Raw genomic sequence first — 21,295 nt, 5'->3', positions numbered from 1 at the left:
TAAAAATAGTCCGCCTGTTATACGTGCCATTAATAACAAACAAGTGAATATCTATGATATATTTCTTTATTTTGTTGTACATATAAAAGAGAAAAAAAAATAATCTGATCGCTTCCATTAAAATTATCATGTTGATTAATTTATTGTTTTTAGAAGTGTATTCTTATTTCGTATTTGTCAACAAGTGTTATTCATTATTCTTTGTTTGTTTGGGTTTAGACAAACGCTCTCCCTACTGAGCAAAGCGGACGGACTTATTCATTAATCTAGTCTATGAATGACAATCCTTTGAGCTGTAAGACATGGCACATTAAATCCAGGGGTATTCACGCGAAAAATGGTTAATTTTCCCTACAAATTTTATTTTTATTAAAGCCCTCAAGTACTCCCGTATCACGGAAGCTTATACTGATCACCCTAGTAACCGACATCATAATTTCCTCAATATATAGTTGAGAAAAAAAAGTAAGAACACACATTCAAATAGTACAGACAATGTTCCTTTTTACCTATTAGTTACGTTAATATTATATGTAATTTAGCACTGTCGTTCGAGATATGTGTTTACAAAATATATCGTCCTTAAATATTACACGTTATCAATTTGTAGATGTATGGAATATAATTTTACTTATAAGATTCCTCCGAGTTGTGAAAAAAAATCTATACAAGAAATATTCGATATTCACATGCAGTACCATTCAATTCTCCTAACACGTTTATTATTAAAAGATATGACGGATTAATTTTCAAGGCTTTATTCAATCCCGCCCACTAACAAATTAAAATGACCACTGTTTAAGAAGCGCCTCCCTCGATTTTTTTTTTTATCCAATGGCAAGTAAAACTTAAATATCATTGAAATTAAAACCAGAGTTAAGAAAATAATTGTCCATTTCGTAATTTTTTTCACAGAACTTTAGCGCGGTCTTAATTAAGTATAATATTTTGGTTATAAATCAGAAAAATATTTTATCAAAAGTGACCAACATTTAATCTTACCTGTCATATCTTCTTATGGAAATACTGATAACATTGATATTTACGTCACAATTAAGAAAATAAAAGTAGAAGTTTGGCGCGAAAATGTCCATTTCGGAGGACGCGGTCTTAATAACTTGTAATATTTTGGTTATAAATCAGAAAAATAATTTATCAAAGGTGACCAATATTTAGTATTACCTTCTACCTATCTTATCCTTTTATGAAAATATAAAAATCATAGAAATTAAACCCACAATTAAAAAAAATAAAAGTCCATTTCGTAGAAGTTTGGCGCAAAAATGTCCATTTCGGAGGACGCGGCCTTAATAACTTGTAATATTTTGGTTATAAGTTAGAAAAATAATTTATCAAAGGTGACCAATATTTAGTTTTTACCTTTAACCTATCATATCTTCTTATGAAAATACAAAAATCTTAAAAATTAAACCACAATAAAAATAAAAGTCCATTTCGTTGAATTTTGGCACGAAAATGTCCATTTCGGACTACGTGGTCTTAATAAATTGTAATATTTTGGTTAAAAATTAGAAAAATATATTATCAAAAGTGACCAACATTTAGTATTACCTCTAATCTATCATATCGTTTTATAAAAATATATATTTCATCAAAATTAAACCCATAATTAAGAAAATAAAAGTCCATTTTGTAAAATTTGCGGAGGACGCGGTCTTGATAAATTGCAATATTTTGGTTATAAATCAGAAAAATGATTCAAAGGTGATCAATATTTAGTTTTACCTATTATCTATCATGTCTATGGAAGAAAATACATATAACTTTTTCATTAAAGTCACAGTTAAGAAAATAAAAGTCCATTTCGTAGACGTAAAGTCCATTTTGCGAAATGGAGTCCATTTCGCACTCTATCCCTACCCTTATTGTGCTCACTCTCACTTTCAGTAAGGGAGATTTCTTGTTTACAATAAAACTGTTTTGTTTTGTTTAGAAAGAAAGTCATTCATTGTGTGTTACTGTTAAGGTCTCCTTTGTATTTATATATGTTTACCAAATATTAACCAAAGTTACGTTCTAAGTAGTTTGAAAACCGAAAATACAGCATCGTTGTGAGGCTAATTTTGACATTTGGCGGGAAATAATGTACATGTTGTACTAGATACTGACCTTTAGGAGATGAGCGCTGCCAAGAGAGATTTTGGTTCATTTCATTCATCAAATGTACAGGAACTTCTCGATATTCCAGACGTAAGTGTCATTGTACTTAAACTTAATTGGAAGTATTTTTCCAGTTAAACTCAGCTGGACAATGGGTCGATTTGTTTCACCCAAAGAGCTATAAAAATAAATGTATTTTATACTTCTTTGTTTCACCTAACAACTGCATTAGTTTTGAGTATGGAAATATCATATGGTCTCAAAACTGAATGGAATCAAAAAAGGCCTCCAAAATTTTTGTGTCATGTTAGACATCTTCCATTTAAAGAAAGACTGAAAAGACTCTCTTGAAAATCCCAACTTTTTCATATATTTATGCGTCTGTGGAGATATGATTCAATTAAGTTTATAAGCTTTTGAATTACAAAAAAGATATCAGCTTTCCAAGATTTTTTTAATTGAATGACAGCACCACTCATGGACATTTGTTTAAATTCTTGCATAAAAACTACTTTTTTTCACTGGATCCGCCCATGTATTAACGGGAGAAAAATCGTGTGCAAACAAGGCAATTCACGTGCTGTTAATACCCGATTTTTATTTTTGAAATGCTTTCCCAGGGACGTCTATGTAATTCTTCGCAGATTGACATCTGGTATCTGCGTCTTTTTTCTTTCATAAAAACCTCTTCTTGAAGCATTAAAGATGCAATCTAAACCATAGAATGTTTTACTGTATCAGTAACTAACGCCAAATGCGCTGCCCCCAACATTGTTCGTACTCGTTTCTTCCCTTGTTTACTCCCCTTTTAGAACTCTGCGTCAATTCAGATTTTGTAGACAACCGTGAATGTTAAAGAATCGCGTGTTTACCTGTGCGATTCTTTGTTTTTAGGTATCATATTTATGATTTTGGTAAGATCAGTCAGTATGTTTTTATCTAATTTCTCGAAGAATTTATATAAACAGCTATGAGACTTGACACTACGTTCGTACTCATCCGTACTCCAACTGCGTGTCCGTACTCAATATAACTCGAATGTAAAGTTATTATTCTTGAAATTGTGATCAAGTCCACCAAATTGTGAAATGATATGAACAATTATTGGTAATTTTATGTTTGTAATAATGAGAGATAAAAAAAATCGCTCAAAAACCTTCAGGATGTGCTTTTGATAGTGTTGTTTATTTCTGGGCCCTGGATACGGATATTTAAAACATGTTTACCGTTTCCAAGAACAACTGGAATGGTAAATAAAAAATGTACCGGAATCATCAAGTCATCACATATGAAAACAATACATAAATCGTCGTGAAATATATTTTTATGCAAGAATAGCGACAATACACGTTTGTTTAGGTCTCGGTCACAAACAATCCCGCGGGCTTCTGCAGACGTTAATACACAAAAAAACCGTGTATTATCCCTACACTAAAGAAAAAAATCGAGTCATTTCCGTTGACATCGATTTTTCTGAAAAAGTTAAAGAATGAAAGTCAGCAATAATTTATGGATTCCCACAGGTATCCAAACAATTAATTAATGCATGCCTGGTTGCCAGTGGTGAGTGTGCATACACTGCAAATGTAAATTTAAGCATTGAATTTGCACAATACAATGAAATGATAAACCTTACATTAGCCGAGCTAGTTCATATGACTGGTATTCTAGTTCAGTCAGGGGTGTAACTGTTTCAAGTTAGCGCAGTTTATAACCCATTTGAGTTATTGCTTATACTTTCATAACTTGTTTCAGTTATCATAAAATATTACAAAGCCCTCCTGTGTCAATTCCTCATTTTGAATGAGACTAATGCAATTATTTCCTGAATACTTGAACTTTTATCTTTCCAGCTATGAAGTAAAATTTTTTACCCAAGGCTGATAAAGTTTTACGCAAAAGTTTTAAAGCTATAAAACTCTTAACATCCCATTATGTTTATCAGGTCATGACTAAAAGAAAATTGGATTGACCACAGTTTGCTACTAATTTCACTTTAAAGGTCACTTTGTAAGAACAGCAAAAAGACTTTTTTTTTAATAACTTACCTGAGTTAACTATATTTTATAACTAATACAGGTTATAAAATGCTTGAATTATGTTGAAAAAGTAACTGAAATAGGTTACATAACTTAAAACAGTTACACCCCTGACTGTAGTTTTAATGTATTTATAATTAAAGGTTTGACCTATTTTACAGACTGATATTTTTTTATTGTCAAACCTTTATACCTAATTTCAAATAATATTTTCATGCCTGGATATTCACCTACTACATTGTCTGTTCCTTTGATTGAATTTAAAGCATACTATATGTGAAAAGTTCATAAAAGTTTTAGAGTCACATGATAAAAAATGAGCAACTTTCATGAAAATATAGCAAATGGCTGATTTTTTTGATGTTGTATTTTGTTCCAGGATGATTATGTTCCCCCAGAGCTGCCATTCAGATGTGATCTCTTCGAAAAGTATAAATCAGATCCCCCGATATTTGGAAAAGAAATAAAGAAGAAGCATTTTCTGTTAGAGGTACTGCACTGCCGTATGATTAAATTAATTGATACATATTTGATGCAAGCTGACATTACAATTCCTAGACGAAGTATTTAAAAAAAGTAAAGCCTTTTTGAACTAGTGGATAGATATAAAACTGGAGTACTGATATTGGTCATGCATTGAATGAAAGATATTTTAAAGAAAATTTGTAAGACAAAGAAGCTATGGTTTTAATGAAATTATTAAAAACTTGTAATCAAAATAAGAAATTTTAGGTTACAATTTTTGCCTTCAGAAGACTATACCATTTTCAGTTGAAATATGTACATTATCTCTTTGAGGATAATTGTGTGTTTTTGAATCATGGAGCATTTGGTGGAGTACTAAAAGATGCTTTAGACATTACTCAGGTATATGTTGTTATTATGATATTATCATATTTCCAGATTATTTTTGATTTATATACACATAGTATCTAGCTACCTGATATGCTGTAACCATTGTAAATAATCCTTTATACCACTTGTCTGCAGCTGATTGAAGACTATAGTAACAATGATTGTAGTATATGTGTTGAAGTCTAGCTGGAAAATAGCAGATATGTTGTAGTAATTTTAAAAAAAATTAATTTTGTAAAATGTGTCATAATTGTATACTGGTAGGACTTATGTACCTTTGAAACCACTACAGGGGGCCTGCGTGGCCAAATGGTTCAGGTCGCTCACATTGAATCACTTGCCCATCACTGATGAGGTTTGGAGCCTCACCCAGATGTTGAATTCTTCATGTGAGGAAGCCATCCAGCTGGCTTACGGAAGGTTGGTGGTTCTACCCAGGTGCCTGACCTTGATGAAATAATGTACGGAGGGACACTTTGGCTCTTCTTCCACCATCAAAACTGGAAAGTTCCCATATGATCTGTGTCAGTACGACTTAAACCCAACAATCACTACATCACCAAACCACTACAATGTTATTCTGGAAAATGAACCTATAAAGCACATAGCAAATATAAATGATTTGACATTTTTTGTATGTGTATGTTTCAGAAATATCAGGTATGGACAGAACGACAGCCGTTAAGGTTTTATGATAGAGAACTGTTACCCAGGCTTGTACATGTTACTAGAAGAATAGCTAAATTTATTAGTAAGTACCACAGACTAGATACACACTAAAGTCAAACTAAATTGTCAGATAATAAGTGCAGGATCTTTTTTAGAATCACTAAAACTTATTACCTTTTATAATGAGTTCCATGTCTATTTAGTTGGTAGTGTCATAGAGACATCAAGAAAAATTTTGATAAGCAATTTCTTTAAAGAAATATTAGTCCAGAAAATGGGTTAAACCTTTGTGGTGAATGACCAAAGCTTAGGTCAGCTCAAGTAATGCTGCTTGTGAAATATTTCTGTAGGTTTAGAAGTATGATTTATCTAATTGTAAGTAGTGACAATAGTTATTTAGTATATACTTAATACATGATTTTTTTAGTTCATGCAAAATGAATGACAGAAAATGATTGGCAAATCCATGTATTGGTCTAGTGATTTGTGGTTAACTTGCTGATCATATTCTGTCGTTTGTTTTGAATGAGCTTAAAAATAATCTCATTTCTTATATTTACATTATATTTTCCTTCGATTTGTTAACTTTTTTTTTTATAAATTGCACATGTTTAAGATAGATAAGAATATGATTCCCGGTCATTCTGTTCATCACACGGAACATCTAAGGAACATACTCCTAGATTACATGTGAGTGTTGCCAAAACAGCAGCACATTATCACTAAGCAACATTTTTGTAACTTTGGCACATTTCTTTTGTAGTTAATACAAAATGAACATCAACAAACAGGGAGAATGTAAATAACCCTGTTAGAAGTATGACTTTTACATCACAAATAAGGACAAACTGACCAAAATCAGAATCCGTATTGCATCCGAGGGAAATCTGATTCCATATTATGTCAGCCTGAACTACTTTCTTTCATATATGTTTATGACAGTTCCTTGTTTCTGATAATTATGTCTCCCCCAGGAGACATATTTGTTTTTGCCCTGTCCGTCCGTCCGTCCGTCCGTCCGTCCGTACGTCACACTTCATTTCCGAGCAATAACTGGAGAACCATTTGACCTAGAACCTTCAAACTTCATAGGATTGTAGGGCTGCTGGAGTAGACGACCCCTATTGTTTTTGGGGTCAATCCGTCAAAGGTCAAGGTCACAGGGGCCTGAACATTGAAAACCATTTCCGATCAATAACTAGAGAAGCACTTGACCCAGAATGTTGAAACTTCATAGGATGATTGGTCATGAAGAGTAGATGACCCCTATGATTTTGGGGTCACTCCGTCAAAGGTCAAGGTCACAGGGGCCTGAACATTGAAAACCATTTCCGATCAATAACTAGAGAACCACTTGACCAGAATGTTGAAACTTCATAGGATGATTGGTCATGAAGAGTAGATGACCCTATTGATTTTGGGGTCACTCCATCAAAGGTCAAGGTCACAGGGGCCTGAACATTGAAAACCATTTCCGATCAATAACTAGAGAAGCACTTGACTCAGAATGTTGAAACTTCATAGGATGATTGGTCATGAAGAGTAGATGACCCCTATTGATTTTGGGGTCACTCCGTCAAAGGTCAAGGTCACAGGGGCCTGAACATTGAAAACCATTTCCGATCAATAACTAGAGAAGCACTTCACTCAGAATGTTGAAACTTCATAGGATTATTGGTCATGAAGAGTAGATGACCCCTATTGATTTTGGGGTCACTCCGTCAAAGGTCAAGGTCACAGGGGCCTGAACATTGAAAACCATTTCCGATCAATAACTAGAGAACCACTTGACCCAGAATGTTGAAACTTCATAGGATGATTGTACATGCAAAGTAGATGACCCCTATCGATTTTGGGGTCACTCCATTAAAGGTCAAGGTCACAGGGGCCTGAACATTGAAAACCATTTCCGGTCAGTAACTTGAGAACCACTTGACCCAGAATGTTGAAACTTAATAGGATGATTGGTCATGCAGAGTAGATGACCCCTAACGATTTTGGGTTCACTCTATGATAGGTCAAGGTCACAGGGGCCTGAAAATTGAAAACCATTTCCGGTCAGTAACTTGAGAACCACTTGACCCAGAATGATGAAACTTCATAGGATGATTGATCATGCAGAGTAGATGACCCCTAACGATTTTAGGGTCACTCTGTTAAAGGTCAAGGCCACAGGGGCCTGAACATGGAAAACCGTTTCCAATCAATAACTTGAGAACCTCTCGACACAGAATGTTGAAACTTCATAGGATGATTGTTCATGCAGAGTAAATGACCCCTATTGTTTTTGGGGTCACTCCGTTAAAGGTCAAGGTCACAGGGGCCTGAACATTGATAACCAGTTCCGATCAATAACTTGAGAACCACTTGACCCAGAATGTTGAAACTTCATAGGATGATTGGTCATGAAGAGTAGATGACCCCTATTGATTTTGGGGTCACTCCGTCAAAGGTCAAGGTCACAGGGCCTGAACATTGAAAACCATTTCCGATCAATAACTAGAGAACCACTTGACCCAGAATGTTGAAACTTCATAGGATGATTGGTCATGAAGAGTAGATGACCCCTATTGATTTTGGGGTCACTCCATCAAAGGTCAAGGTCACAGGGGCCTGAACATTGAAAACCATTTCCGATCAATAACTAGAGAAGCACTTGACTCAGAATGTTGAAACTTCATAGGATGATTGGTCATGAAGAGTAGATGACCCCTATTGATTTTGGGGTCACTCCGTCAAAGGTCAAGGTCACAGGGGCCTGAACATTGAAAACCATTTCCGATCAATAACTAGAGAAGCACTTCACTCAGAATGTTGAAACTTCATAGGATTATTGGTCATGAAGAGTAGATGACCCCTATTGATTTTGGGGTCACTCCGTCAAAGGTCAAGGTCACGGGCCTGAACATTGAAAACCATTTCCGATCAATAACTAGAGAACCACTTGACCCAGAATGTTGAAACTTCATAGGATGATTGTACATGCAAAGTAGATGACCCCTATCGATTTTGGGGTCACTCCATTAAAGTCAAGGTCACAGGGGCCTGAACATTGAAAACCATTTCCGGTCAGTAACTTGAGAACCACTTGACCCAGAATGTTGAAACTTAATAGGATGATTGGTCATGCAGAGTAGATGACCCCTAACGATTTTGGGTTCACTCTATGATAGGTCAAGGTCACAGGGGCCTGAAAATTGAAAACCATTTCCGGTCAGTAACTTGAGAACCACTTGACCCAGAATGATGAAACTTCATAGGATGATTGATCATGCAGAGTAGATGACCCCTAACGATTTTAGGGTCACTCTGTTAAAGGTCAAGGCCACAGGGGCCTGAACATGGAAAACCGTTTCCAATCAATAACTTGAGAACCTCTCGACACAGAATGTTGAAACTTCATAGGATGATTGTTCATGCAGAGTAAATGACCCCTATTGTTTTTGGGGTCACTCCGTTAAAGGTCAAGGTCACAGGGGCCTGAACATTGATAACCAGTTCCGATCAATAACTTGAGAACCACTTGACCCAGAATGTTGAAACTTCATAGGATGATTGAACATGCAGAGTAGATGACCCCTATTGATTTTGGGGTCATTCTATTAAAGGTCAAGGTCACAGTGGCCTGTTCATGTAAAATCATTTTTTGGAAATAACTTGAGAACCACTTGACCTACAATGTTGAAACTTAATAGGATGATTGGACATGCAGAGTAGATGACCCCTATTTATTTTGAGGTCACTTGATCAAAGGTCAAGGTCACAGGAGCCTGAACAGTGACTTGAGAACCACTAGGCCAAGAGTGTTGAAATTTAGCGGGATGACTGTACATGCCAAGTGGATGGTCCCTATTGCAGCCAACCATCAGTGTCTCTTTGACTTTCGCTCCTGACCCCTATTGACTTCTTGCCTATAGGACTTTGCATTGGGGGAGACATGCGCTTTTTTACAAAAGCATTTTCTAGTTTTATAGTCATTTTTGGTTAAGTTAAAAGCAAACAATTATGTTGAGGTATATAATAAAACAGTTGTTGTAACAGAAGCTCTGTCTGGGACATTTTTGGCTCTCAGTGATATTACAAGGCAGGATCACACTTGCATTCCTGTTGTGATCGAGGCCTAGCAATATACAGTGATGTCAAATATAGTCCAAGCTTCTGCTGTAATAACTCTACTATAGATAAGTGTTTACGGTCACTTAAAGTTTTTATGAATGATTCTCCTACATAAACATAATTATGTTATATTTTGTAGACTGTGATGCTAAGGATATTGTGTTAGTGGAGAATGCTACCACAGCATTGAATACGGTCATACAGGGCATACCTCTCAAGCAGGGAGACACTGTTTTCATATTTAACATTACATATGGTAAGACTTTTGTATTCCAAACACTAACTATATCAAGGAAAATATCACTTGTATAATCAGGGTAAAATTATTAATGTCAGTTATAAATTCGGGCAAAATGCCAATTATAAAATCAGGGAAATGTCACAAATTTAGGGAAAATGTCACTTATCAAATAAGCTGAAATGTTACTTATGAAATCAGGGAAAATATTGTATGTCTTACATACTGCTACATTAAGATAGTTGAAATTGTCATGTTAATTAAGAACTCCCAAACCTTTTCTTTTACTAAAACAACCTTGGGATTTTACATTCAGTATTTATGTGTTTTAGAAATACAGTATGTAATAGATTTTATTGAAAAGTTTTAGAAATTTTATTAGAAGTTCTACACAGAAGTTGACATTTGTAATATAGAGAAGAAGAAAAAAGAGAAAGTGCATGAAAGAATTGATTACAGTACAAACTAATTATATTAACATGGTGGCACATAGAACACAAGAACTTAAAATTATTTCTATGGTGATATTGTATAATATATGTTTGTATGTAGGAGCAGTAAAGAAGATGTTACGCTTGAGATGTGAGCAGACAGGTGCTCAGATACAGGAGGTGGAGGTGGATTTCCCCATCACCGGCAAACAACAGGTTGCACGCTGCAAACTTTCTCACTTTTTTGTCTAACTGAGTCACACTTAATTTAAAATTTGTAGTTTTTCCACTACTCATTTTTACACCCTTGTGGAATCAAAAGTCAAATTTCATAGCTTATTGTCCCCCTCCTTTTTTGAAGAAAAAAAAGGGGGATATAGAAATAGGCTGCGGTCTTCTTTCCATCCGTCCGTCACACTTCGTGTCTGGTCCATAACTCTGCCATCCATAAAGGGATTTTGAAATAACTTGGCATAAATGTTCACCTGTCATGAGCAAGACTTACACCCCTAGCTTCAAGGTCAAAGGTCAAAGATTAACAGGGTATATTTCATGTCCAGTCCGTAACTCTGCCATTCATCAAGGGATTTTGAAATTACTTTTCACAAATGTTCCCCATAAGGAGACAACTTGTCATGCACAAGACCCAGACCCCTAGCTCCAAGGTCAAGGTCACACTTAGAGGACATAGTTAAACAGGGTCTGTTTTGTGTCCGGTCCATAATTATGCCATTCAAGGGATTTTGAAACTACTTGGCACAAATGTTCCCCGTGGTGAGAGGACATGTCGTGCGCAAGACCCAGACCCCTAGCTCTAAGGTCAAAGTCGCACTTAGAGGTTAAAGGTTAACATGGTCTGATTCCTGTCCAATCAATAACTATGCCATTCATCAAGGGATATTTTAAAATTACATGGCACAAATGTTCCCTATAATAAGTTGATTTGTCATATGCAAGAACCAGGTCCGTTGGTCTAAGGTCAAGGTCACACTTAGAGGCCAAATGTCAAATTTAAGAATGACTTTGTCCGGAGAATTTCTTATTCATGCATGGAGAGATTTTGATGTTACTTGGCACATATGTTCACCACCATGAGGCACACTTGTTTTTAGAATTACTTCCCTTTGTTGTTACTATAAATAGCTTATATTTTAACTTTTTTATTTCTGGCTCTAGGGGAAAATCGAGACCACTTTTCTGTGGTACAACATGCATGTTACATCCAATTGTTAGGTGTATTTTGACCTATCTCTACCTGGTTAGGAGTTTTGTGTGGATTTATATTATATAGAATTATTTATTTAGTTTTTGGGGAGATAACTTCCCTTTGTTGTTACTGTAAATAATGTATAACTCCCCCTTTTAATTTTAATAGAATGATTTTCAACCATTTTGTTTTTGCGGGTTGGTAGGTCAAAGATTGAGGTCACAATGATCTTGAGACTGAAAACAGTTGCTGATTAATAACTAAGAGATTGCTTTGGCATATAGTATTCAAGCTTAATAGGATGTTTGTCTGAGGTCATTAGATGACCCATATTGTTTTATGAGTCAGTAGGTCAATTTTAAAACCAGAGTGACCTTGATATTAAAATGGATTCTGATCAGTAGCTTCAGAAAGCTTGGTCGTTTCACTATTTAACTTCAAAGCATTATTGTCTGTGGTCAGTAGTTGACCCTTTTTATTTGCGGTTAGTTTGTCAAAGGTAAAGGTCATAATGACCTCAAGACTGAGAAAACCCTTACAGAAAAAAATGGTCTGTGGTGAATGGATGCGGTGAATGGTCGGTGAATGATTGGTTAATAGAAAGTGAATGAAGTTGGGATCATTAACTTTTCATTAACTTTTCACATGCAGATGAGGTCTGCGGTGAATGAGCTGTGAACAGTCTCGGTGAATGAGCTGCGAACATTCTGCAGTGAATGATCTGCAAACTGTCTGTGGTGAATGAGCTGCGAACAGTCTGCGGTGAATGACCTGCGAACTGTCTGCGGTGAATGAGCTGTGAACAGTCTGCGGTGAATGAGCTGCAAGCTGCATGTCTGCAGAAAGTTTTTGTCTTGAAGTTTCAGAAGAGATGTTATTTTAAGAAAATATATAGTTGATGGATGAAAAGGTGGACAGACAATGAACAATCACAAAAGCTCATCCTGGCACTTAGTGGCAGATGATTTAATAAGCTAGTGAATTAGCTTGACACCTCTATATATTTACATGTACAAGAATTCAAAGTCATGAAAACTGATGACAAAAATAAGTCTGCATCTGTTTAGAATTACATGAATCAAATAAAATGAAAAAAATATCACATTTTTCTTTTGACATGCCTCGTGTATATCATAGACAATTAAAAGGCACTTACTGTAGCTGATACCATGCTATTAACAAAAATCTGCTGTGCTCTGCATGGTCCAGAATTTCAAACTATACCAACTATTTTGCCGCCAAAACTGGTGCAGCTATTTTATTCACAAATCATGAAATTCAAGTTTTTACCGTGAATAGAAAGTGAATTAATAATACAATAATAAAAATATCAAGTCCTGCGGTGAATAAGAAGCGAACACTGGAGTCTGTGGTGAATAGAATGTTAAAAAAGAAGTTTGATCGCAAATCATTATCCGGATGCGGTAAATGAACCGCGAACTGAAGCTGTGAATAGCTGCATTAACTTTCTATTAACTTTCTATTCACCGGAGAAGGCTTGTTCTGTAAGGGAAGGGTTTCTGTGAATAACGAGAATGGTTTGGCCAAGGATTTTAAAACTTCATAAGATGATTGACTATGGTCAGTAGATGCACACTGGACTAAAACTGGTTTCTTTTGAATAGCTGGAGAATGCTTTGGTCTTTGATCACTATCATCCTTCACATCATGAAGACACATATTGTCTAGGGGGTTAAGATCAACATCATAGTGACCTTGATACTTCAATGTATTGAGGCTGTGTAGCTGATGAATATTTATGCATATGGCCATCAAACTTTAAAGAATTGCTTACCCAATCGCTAGGTCATAGGTTATGGTTATACTATTAATGACACTGGAAGTTACAGTTATCTCTAAAACACCACCATGGGAACATTTGTGTGCACTAACAGCTCTTGTTCTTTCTTTTAAAAGTATTGTATTAGAGTAAAGTCTGCTGTATCATATATATAAGTGTTATACCTGTTTTAGCTCGCCTGAGCCAAAGGCTCAAGGTGAGCTTTTGTGACCCTTTGATCTCTAACAAGATTGTTCAAATTATACCCTTAGGGTGAAAAGAGGCTGCACCCTGGGGGTCACCTGTTATATGAGTTATATAGGAAAAAATACTTCAAAAATTATCAGATCATATTTCCTAGGCTGTTTAATTATAATTACCTGATGACCCCAAGTGATTAGGGGTCACCTGACTGTGACCTTGACCTACTTTCTTGTTTTTTAAGATACAGCCTTGAAATTTGGATGACATGTACAGTTTTGCACACCGATCTTAAAACTGACTTTCAGTGACCTTGAATGTAACCTACTGACCTACTTTCGTAATATTTTAGCATCAGTTTGATATTTCAAATATGTAGCTCATATTACTCAGGACAGCGATCCAGGGTCATCATGGCCCTCTTGTTTACCATTTAACCATATTAAGCATCTTTTCATGTTGCATATAATTTATTTCAGCTGATATATTATGTAGAAGCCAACCTGAAGGAAGGTACAAGACTAGCAGTATTCGATCATATACCTAGCAATACACCATTCATTATGCCTCACAAGGAAATTATACATATTTGTAAATCTAGGTAATGCACCATTTGATATGCCACTCAAAGCATGTTTGTAATGCTTTATTGTGGCACTCTGGGAAATTATATTTAGTACAAGACAAATGTGAAACATGTTTCTTCCCACGTCCAATGCAAACACTGTGTGTTCAACTCTTTTTCATCACTTTCTTATGGACAGTTTAAATGTTGCAGTAACTATTTTAGAGTGAATTTAACTGTACTTCATTTGCTTTGAATTCTGATTATATATCTGTTATTGTTAAGTTTCATGAGCATAAATTAGAAAAGTATCAAGTTTGAACATTGACTCAGAAATTCACTGTGCAAAAGATTAAAACTATCATGTAATAAGGGTGACTTTTTAGTTCAGCCAGACAAGTAGATGAAAGTTAAATATGGAAATGAAAAATTTCTTGTTTCAGGAATGTACCAGTATTGATAGATGGAGCACATGGGCTTGGTTCTCTCCCTTTGGATATTACCTCCCTTGATCCAGACTACTACATCACCAATGCTCACAAATGGTTCTGCTGTCCTAAAGGGACAGCACTCATGTATGTCAGGAAAGAGTTACAGCCCTCGACTAGACCACTTATTATCTCCCATGGATTTGGATCTGGGTTCAACTCTGAGTTTATTTGGGCAGGTATATTGTCTACCCGGTATATAACATTTTTGTTTGTTTTGGGTTTATCGCTGTTTCTTAACAGTGTTACAGTTATGTAACAGCAGACAGTTAACATAACCAGTGTTCCTGTATTCTGTACCAGTATCAATCTATTCTCTGCAAATAACTGCCAACTTCTCCACATAAATTAGAGGTGGAAGACAAAAGATTTCAGACACAAGGTCTTTTATAAGTGTTACGGAGAGTATATTCCTCACCCAGGGATCGTACCCACAGCCCTGCGATCTGTAATATGTTATGTATACTGAATGCTGTTAAAAATATTGTATATTTAAAATCCAAAAAAAACAATATTAACAATAGTAAATGTATAATCTATGATTCAGAAACAGCCCAATTTCTTTTTAGGTTTACATGACTACAGTCCGTTTTTAGCATTGCATACAGTACTAGATTTCTGGGAGATAGTTGGTCAGGACAAAATTTACAATTATATACATGCCTTGAGTAGACAGGCAGGTAAGTGCATACATTACTATACCCCCACAAAACGAAGTTAGGGGGGGGGAGTATATAGGAGTGAGCTTGGCAGTCGGTTGGTCGGTTGTTCGGTCCGTTGGTTTTGCATGGTTTCCGGATGATAACTCATGAAAGGCTTGACCAATTTAAATAATTTTTGGTACACAGGTGTAACATCAGAAAATACAGGTCAGGTTCGAATTTGGGGTCAGTAGGTCAAAGGTCAAGGTTACAGTGACCCTGAACAGTTAAACCGTTTCCGGATGATAACTTGAGAACGCTTGGGCCTAGGATCATAAATTTTGGTACACAGGTGTAACATCATGAAATGCAGGTCAAGTTCGACTTTGAGGTCTCTAGGTCAAAGGTCAAGGTCACAGGGACTCGGAACAGTTAAATAGTTTCCGGATGATAACTTGAGAACGCTTGGGCCTAGGATCATAAATTTTGGTACACAGGTGTAACATCATGAAATGCAGGTCAATTTCGACTTTGAGGTCTGTAGGTCAAAGGTCAAGGTCACAATGACTCGGAACAGTTAAATGGTTTCCGGATGATAACTTGAGAACGCTTGGGCCTAGGATCATACATTTTGGTACACAGGTGTAACATATGAAATGCAGGTCAATATTGACTTTGAGGTCTGTAGGTCAAAGATCAAGGTCACAGTGACTCGGAACAATTAAATGGTTTCCGGATGATAACTTGAGAACGCTTGGGCCTAGGATCATAAATTTTGGTACACAGGTGTAACATCATGAAATACTGGTCAAGTTCTACTTTGAGGTCAGTAGGTCAAAGGTCAAGGTGACTTGGAACAGTTAAACAGTTTCCGGATGATAACTTTAAAATGCTTGGGCCTAGGATCATGAAAATTGACAGGGAGGTTGGTTATGACTAGCAGATGACCCCTAATGATTTTATGGTCAGTAATTCACAGGTCAAGGTCACAGTGACCCAGAACATTTAAACAGTTTTCGGACAATAACTTGAGAATGCTTGGGACTAGGATCAGGAAATTTAATCTGGAGGTTGGTCATGTCAAGCAGATGACCCATATTGATTTTGAGTTCCAAAGGTCAAAGGTCATTTAAACCTTTTACGGACAATAACTTGAGAACGCTTGGACGGAGGATCATGAAACTTCATAGGGAAGTTGATCATGACTAGCAGATGACCTCTATTGATTTTGTGGTCAGTAGGTCAAAGGTCAAGCAAGTTCGGCTTTGACATTGGCTTAGTTCTGTGACAAGGCCATATTGTGGGGGTATAATTCGTCACTCCTGTGACAACTCTAGTATTTGAAAGAACAAATGAATCATGACAAGAATTTTACAGGTAGAATATTGTGTGTAGGAGTTAAGAACATGTGAATTGTGACTAGATGTTGTGTGTAGCAGTTAAGAACAAGTGAATCATGACCAGAATTTTTACATGTAAAATATTAAGAACATGTGAACCGTGATTAGAATTTTTACAAGTAGACTGTTAAGAACTTGTGAATTGTGACTTGATTTTAATGGTAAAATGTTGTGTGTAGCAGTTAAGAACAAGTGAATCACAACTAGTATTTTTACAGGGATAATGTTAAGAACATGTGAATCGTGTTTAAAATTTTACTGGTAAAATGTTGTGTGTAGCAGTTAAGAACAAGTGAATCATGACTAGTATTTTACAGGTAGAATGTTTAGAATATGTGAATCATGACTAGAATTTTACTGGTAAAGTGTTGTGTGTAGCAATTAAGAACAAGTGAATCGTGACCAGAATTTTTACAGGTAGAATGTTAAGAACATGTGAATTGCGACTAGAATTTTACAGGTAGAATGTTGTGTGTAGGAGTAAAGAACATGTGAATCATAGCCAGTATTTTACAGGTAGAATGTTGTGTGTAGGAGTAAAGAACAAGTGAATAAAAGCCAGTATTTTACAGGTAGAATGTTGTGTGAAGGTTGGAAGACGGATCTAGCAGCTCCAGAGGACATGTTTGGTAATATCTTCTCTAACAATAATATTCCTATGCATAAACAAAACCAATATATATTTATTTCAGTTTAATTAAAAAAAAAATGTTTTTCAATATTTTTTTAATAAAAACTTTCTTATGATGAAACAGTCTTATGAAAATGTCACATTGATGATATTAAGAACTTTTATATAAGGGGAAAAGTCTTGCTGTACGTTTTATAAACATGAAGCATATGCTATTATTTAGTTATTAGTCTACTTTCTACATCATTAATGACTTTCATCATTCTATCTGGTCTGGTGTGTTGCCTCAGAAATTTATCAACAGTTCTATGGTCTCTTAAATGCAAGTTTCAGACTTTACACCATTTATTTTAGGGAGCATGTGTCTGGTCAGGTTGCCAGATGGCTTACAGAAAATGTCTGCAAATGTTGATTATTCTGCAGCAGAAACAGTACAGAATACTCTCTACCATAAATATAACATTGAGGTAAGCTGAGAAAGGGTTCTTTTTATGCTGTACAAAACTGTTGTCAAATTACCTATCGAATATATAAGGTTCTAATGGAAACAGGCATATACCCCAAGAAACAAAGTATATTGCTGCTATATTGGACATTACCATTTGTTATCACAATATGACAAGGTACACACCTACCGTAGGTCTAAAGGGCATACGGTAGTTAAAAGCCAGATACCTAATTTTATTGTACTCTCTATATCTTCTAAGACCTTGAATATTTTTTTCATCACTGGATTCATTTGTTTACTCCATAAAGATGACATGCAAAGCACATGACTCAGTAGGACAAAGTTTGAGGTCACTCTTCTTGGTCACAAGTCAACATAGCTTATTCTGAATCCACACCATGCCTTGTGAATTGCAATTCATAAAACTATCACCAGTATTATTAAGATGACATGCTGAGTTTATGACCCTGGTCACAAAGTCCAAGGGTCAAGGTCACATTTAAAGGTCAAAGAGCTCTATTTCTTGACCGCTCAAAGTTTTCAATACTGCTTGAAAGGGTTTTCATAAGATTAACATCAGTTGTTAACTTAATCAGAATCAAGAGCATGACCTAGGTCACTCAACCCCACCCCCACGTTCCCAAGCTGCATCAGTGATGTGTTTGGGTATAATCACCTACAGATTGGTTTAGTGTTATAAATTTCATAAAATGTCTTTGAGATGCAGTGTATAAATGGCTGATACATGCACCAAGACCTCCACAGCAATTCTTTTAACATGCTCGTGTATTTCAGACCAAAAAAGGAACAAGCAGACCATAATATCATATTGTTGCTATTAACAGGTTATTAGCATAAAGAATTGATCTTTTTTCTAGGTTCCAGTGAAATGTGTTCAACAAAGATTGTATGTCAGAATATCTGCTCACATTTACAATGAAATATCGGAATATGAAGTACTGAGAGATGCTGTACTGGACATTGAAAAATCTTACATAGAAGGAACTTGATTTTCTGAATGGATAATTTTATTAGTTGATTTATAAATAAAATACACTTAAGAACAGTCCTTTCATATTTTTAATCCCCCGCCACGAGTGGTGGGGGAGCTATAGGAATGGTCTCCGTCCGTCCATCCGTAACACTTTGTGTCCGCTCCGTATCTCCTAAACCCCTTGAAGATTTTCATGAAACTTTGGTCAAATGATCACCTCATCAAGACAATGTGCAGAACTCATGAGTCAGCCATGTCAGGTCAAGGTCACAACTCAAGGTCAAAGGTTTTAGCCTTCCATTTCGTGTCTGCTCTATATCTCCTAAACCCCTTGAAGTGGGTCAAATGATCACCTCATCAAGACGATGTGCAGAATATATGAGTCAGCCATGCCAGCTCAAGGTCACAACTTGGGGTCAAAAGTTTGAGCCTTCCATTTTGTGTCCGCTCTGTATCTCCTAAACCCCTTGAAGGATTTTCATCAAACTTTGGTCAAATGATCACCTCATCAAGGCAATGTGCAGAACTCATGAGTCAGCCATGTTGGCTCAAGGTCAAGGTCACAACTCTGGGACAAAGGTTTGAGCCTTCCATTTTGTGTCGCTCTGTATCTCCTAATCCCCTTGAAGGATTCATATGAAACCTGGATCAAATGATCACCTATCCAAGACGATGTGCAGAACTCAGTCAGCCATGCCAGCTCAAGGTCAAAGTCACAACTTAGGGTCAAAGGTTTGAGCCTTCCATTTTGTGTCCACTCTGTATCTCCTAAACCCCTTGAATGGTTTTTCATCAGACTTGGGTCAAATGATCACCTCGTCAAGAACTCATGAGTCGGCCATGTCAACTCTAGGTCAAGATCACAATTCAAGTTCAAAGGTTTGAGCTCTGTATCTCCTAAACCCCTTGAAGGATTTTCATGAAACTTGGGTCAAATGATCACCTCATCAAGACGATGTGCAGAATTCATGAGTCAGCCATGTCAAGGTCACAGCTCAAGGTCAAAGGTTTACCCTTTCACTATCCATAACAGTGGGGATTTAGCTGTCTTTCAGACAGCCTTGTTCTATTTTGATCATTTGAGTTTTTTAACTGCCATAAGAACATGAATACTAAATGGTCACAAGTTTTTAATACTTCCTTGTAGTAGAGAAATTGAGCTTTTGAAATCAACATAATCAGCCAGGGCCTGTGCTGCCAAGTAGTTATGGTTGCCAACTTGATTTACTTGCTTTCCATGCAAGCGAGTTCCAGCCCTCCACAGGTCATCATGTCAGGAAGCCATCCAGCTAACATGTGGCATGTTGGTAGATCTGCAAAGGCGCCAATGAAATAAAGACTAATGGAACACCTAGTGTCTACGATCACCATTAAAGCTAGAAAGTGGTCATTTGACCTGAACTGTGTCACTTTCACCTAAAACAAAACAAGCAACAAACAATATTTGTGAAAAGTTTTATTCTTTTCAGTTATTTATCATCAGTTGATAGGAAACTGGGTTACAATGGCCAAATGTAAGTAAATAGGGACATAATATACAAAAGTTGGTATCGGAACAGGGTACAAAGTAAATCATTAAAGCTGGTTCTATCCACCCTACAGCAGTTTCTTTATAAATTCGGATCATTTCACCAGTCCTGTTTTGCACTATACATGTACTTTATTTATAATACTGTTTTGTAGTCGTAAATTAATTTGAAAATGATGGCATGAATCATAGAGAGAAACGCAAGTAAACCATAAACGGCTTGTTCTCTGAGACTGGTCATTTATGATTTTCAGTATACCTTAATGTTAAGTTAAAAAGCACACCTTGATATCCCTTTTGACACATTTCCGATCAATATTGCTGTACTTGAGGTTTTCAAAGACTGACACTAAGAGAAAGAAACAGAACTATTTACATAATGACTCTGAAAAACAAGCCAAAATTGTAAAATGGATATGCAAGCATCACTGAAATCAACAGACATCTGAACGGACGTCCCCCCCACCCCATAAATGTTCAAGACCACCCGCCAAGCAGCTATAGATTATGTATTCAACTATGAAGAAAATTGTGAAAAATGGCTAGTAGGTGCACCATGACAATTTCAACTGGCAACAGGGAGCATTGGATTATAAGGTCATGTTTTTACTGCCATAGGTTCAATAATCCAAAATGGGATGTGGAACTATTTCATATGAGTGATAAAGGCATCAGAAGATCTGTAGTTCTAGTAAGCTGTCCACCTGTGCCTGAAGGAGCACATAGCATCTTCCACCATTTAAAACTGGAAAATTTGTTACTTAGCAGTGGATAGAAGGCTCGTACATGAAGCTAGCGATCAGAATCCTGGTTGTGACTGATCGTCTGACTAACGTATAGTGCTGGGTGGTAACTTAACCTGTTCCCAGCTACATCGGCTGAGACTGGGGCTGGTGAAGTAATAGTAATAATAATAATAACATTTTTATTTATTGCGGATGAC

General features: G+C 36.2%; 1 protein-coding gene across 1 annotated transcript; it reads left to right on the top strand.

Annotated features, from left to right (window-relative positions):
- The first annotated feature begins 1,903 nt into the window (after positions 1-1,903).
- Positions 1,904-18,859, top strand: LOC123551905 (uncharacterized). The gene is made up of 12 exons (XM_045341183.2): positions 1,904-2,211; positions 4,540-4,650; positions 4,959-5,027; positions 5,667-5,766; positions 9,940-10,056; positions 10,591-10,685; positions 14,137-14,258; positions 14,666-14,889; positions 15,280-15,390; positions 17,324-17,380; positions 17,737-17,849; positions 18,709-18,859. The coding sequence occupies exons 1-12, from the start codon at positions 2,140-2,142 to the stop codon at positions 18,838-18,840; spliced, it is 1,323 nt and encodes a 440-aa protein (XP_045197118.2). The 5' UTR covers positions 1,904-2,139; the 3' UTR covers positions 18,841-18,859.
- The last annotated feature ends 2,436 nt before the right edge of the window (positions 18,860-21,295 follow it).

The sequence above is a fragment of the Mercenaria mercenaria genome, chromosome 4, assembly GCF_021730395.1.
Source record: "Mercenaria mercenaria strain notata chromosome 4, MADL_Memer_1, whole genome shotgun sequence".
NCBI lineage: Eukaryota > Metazoa > Mollusca > Bivalvia > Venerida > Veneridae > Mercenaria > Mercenaria mercenaria.
This window is presented reverse-complemented; position numbering and strand designations above follow the sequence as displayed.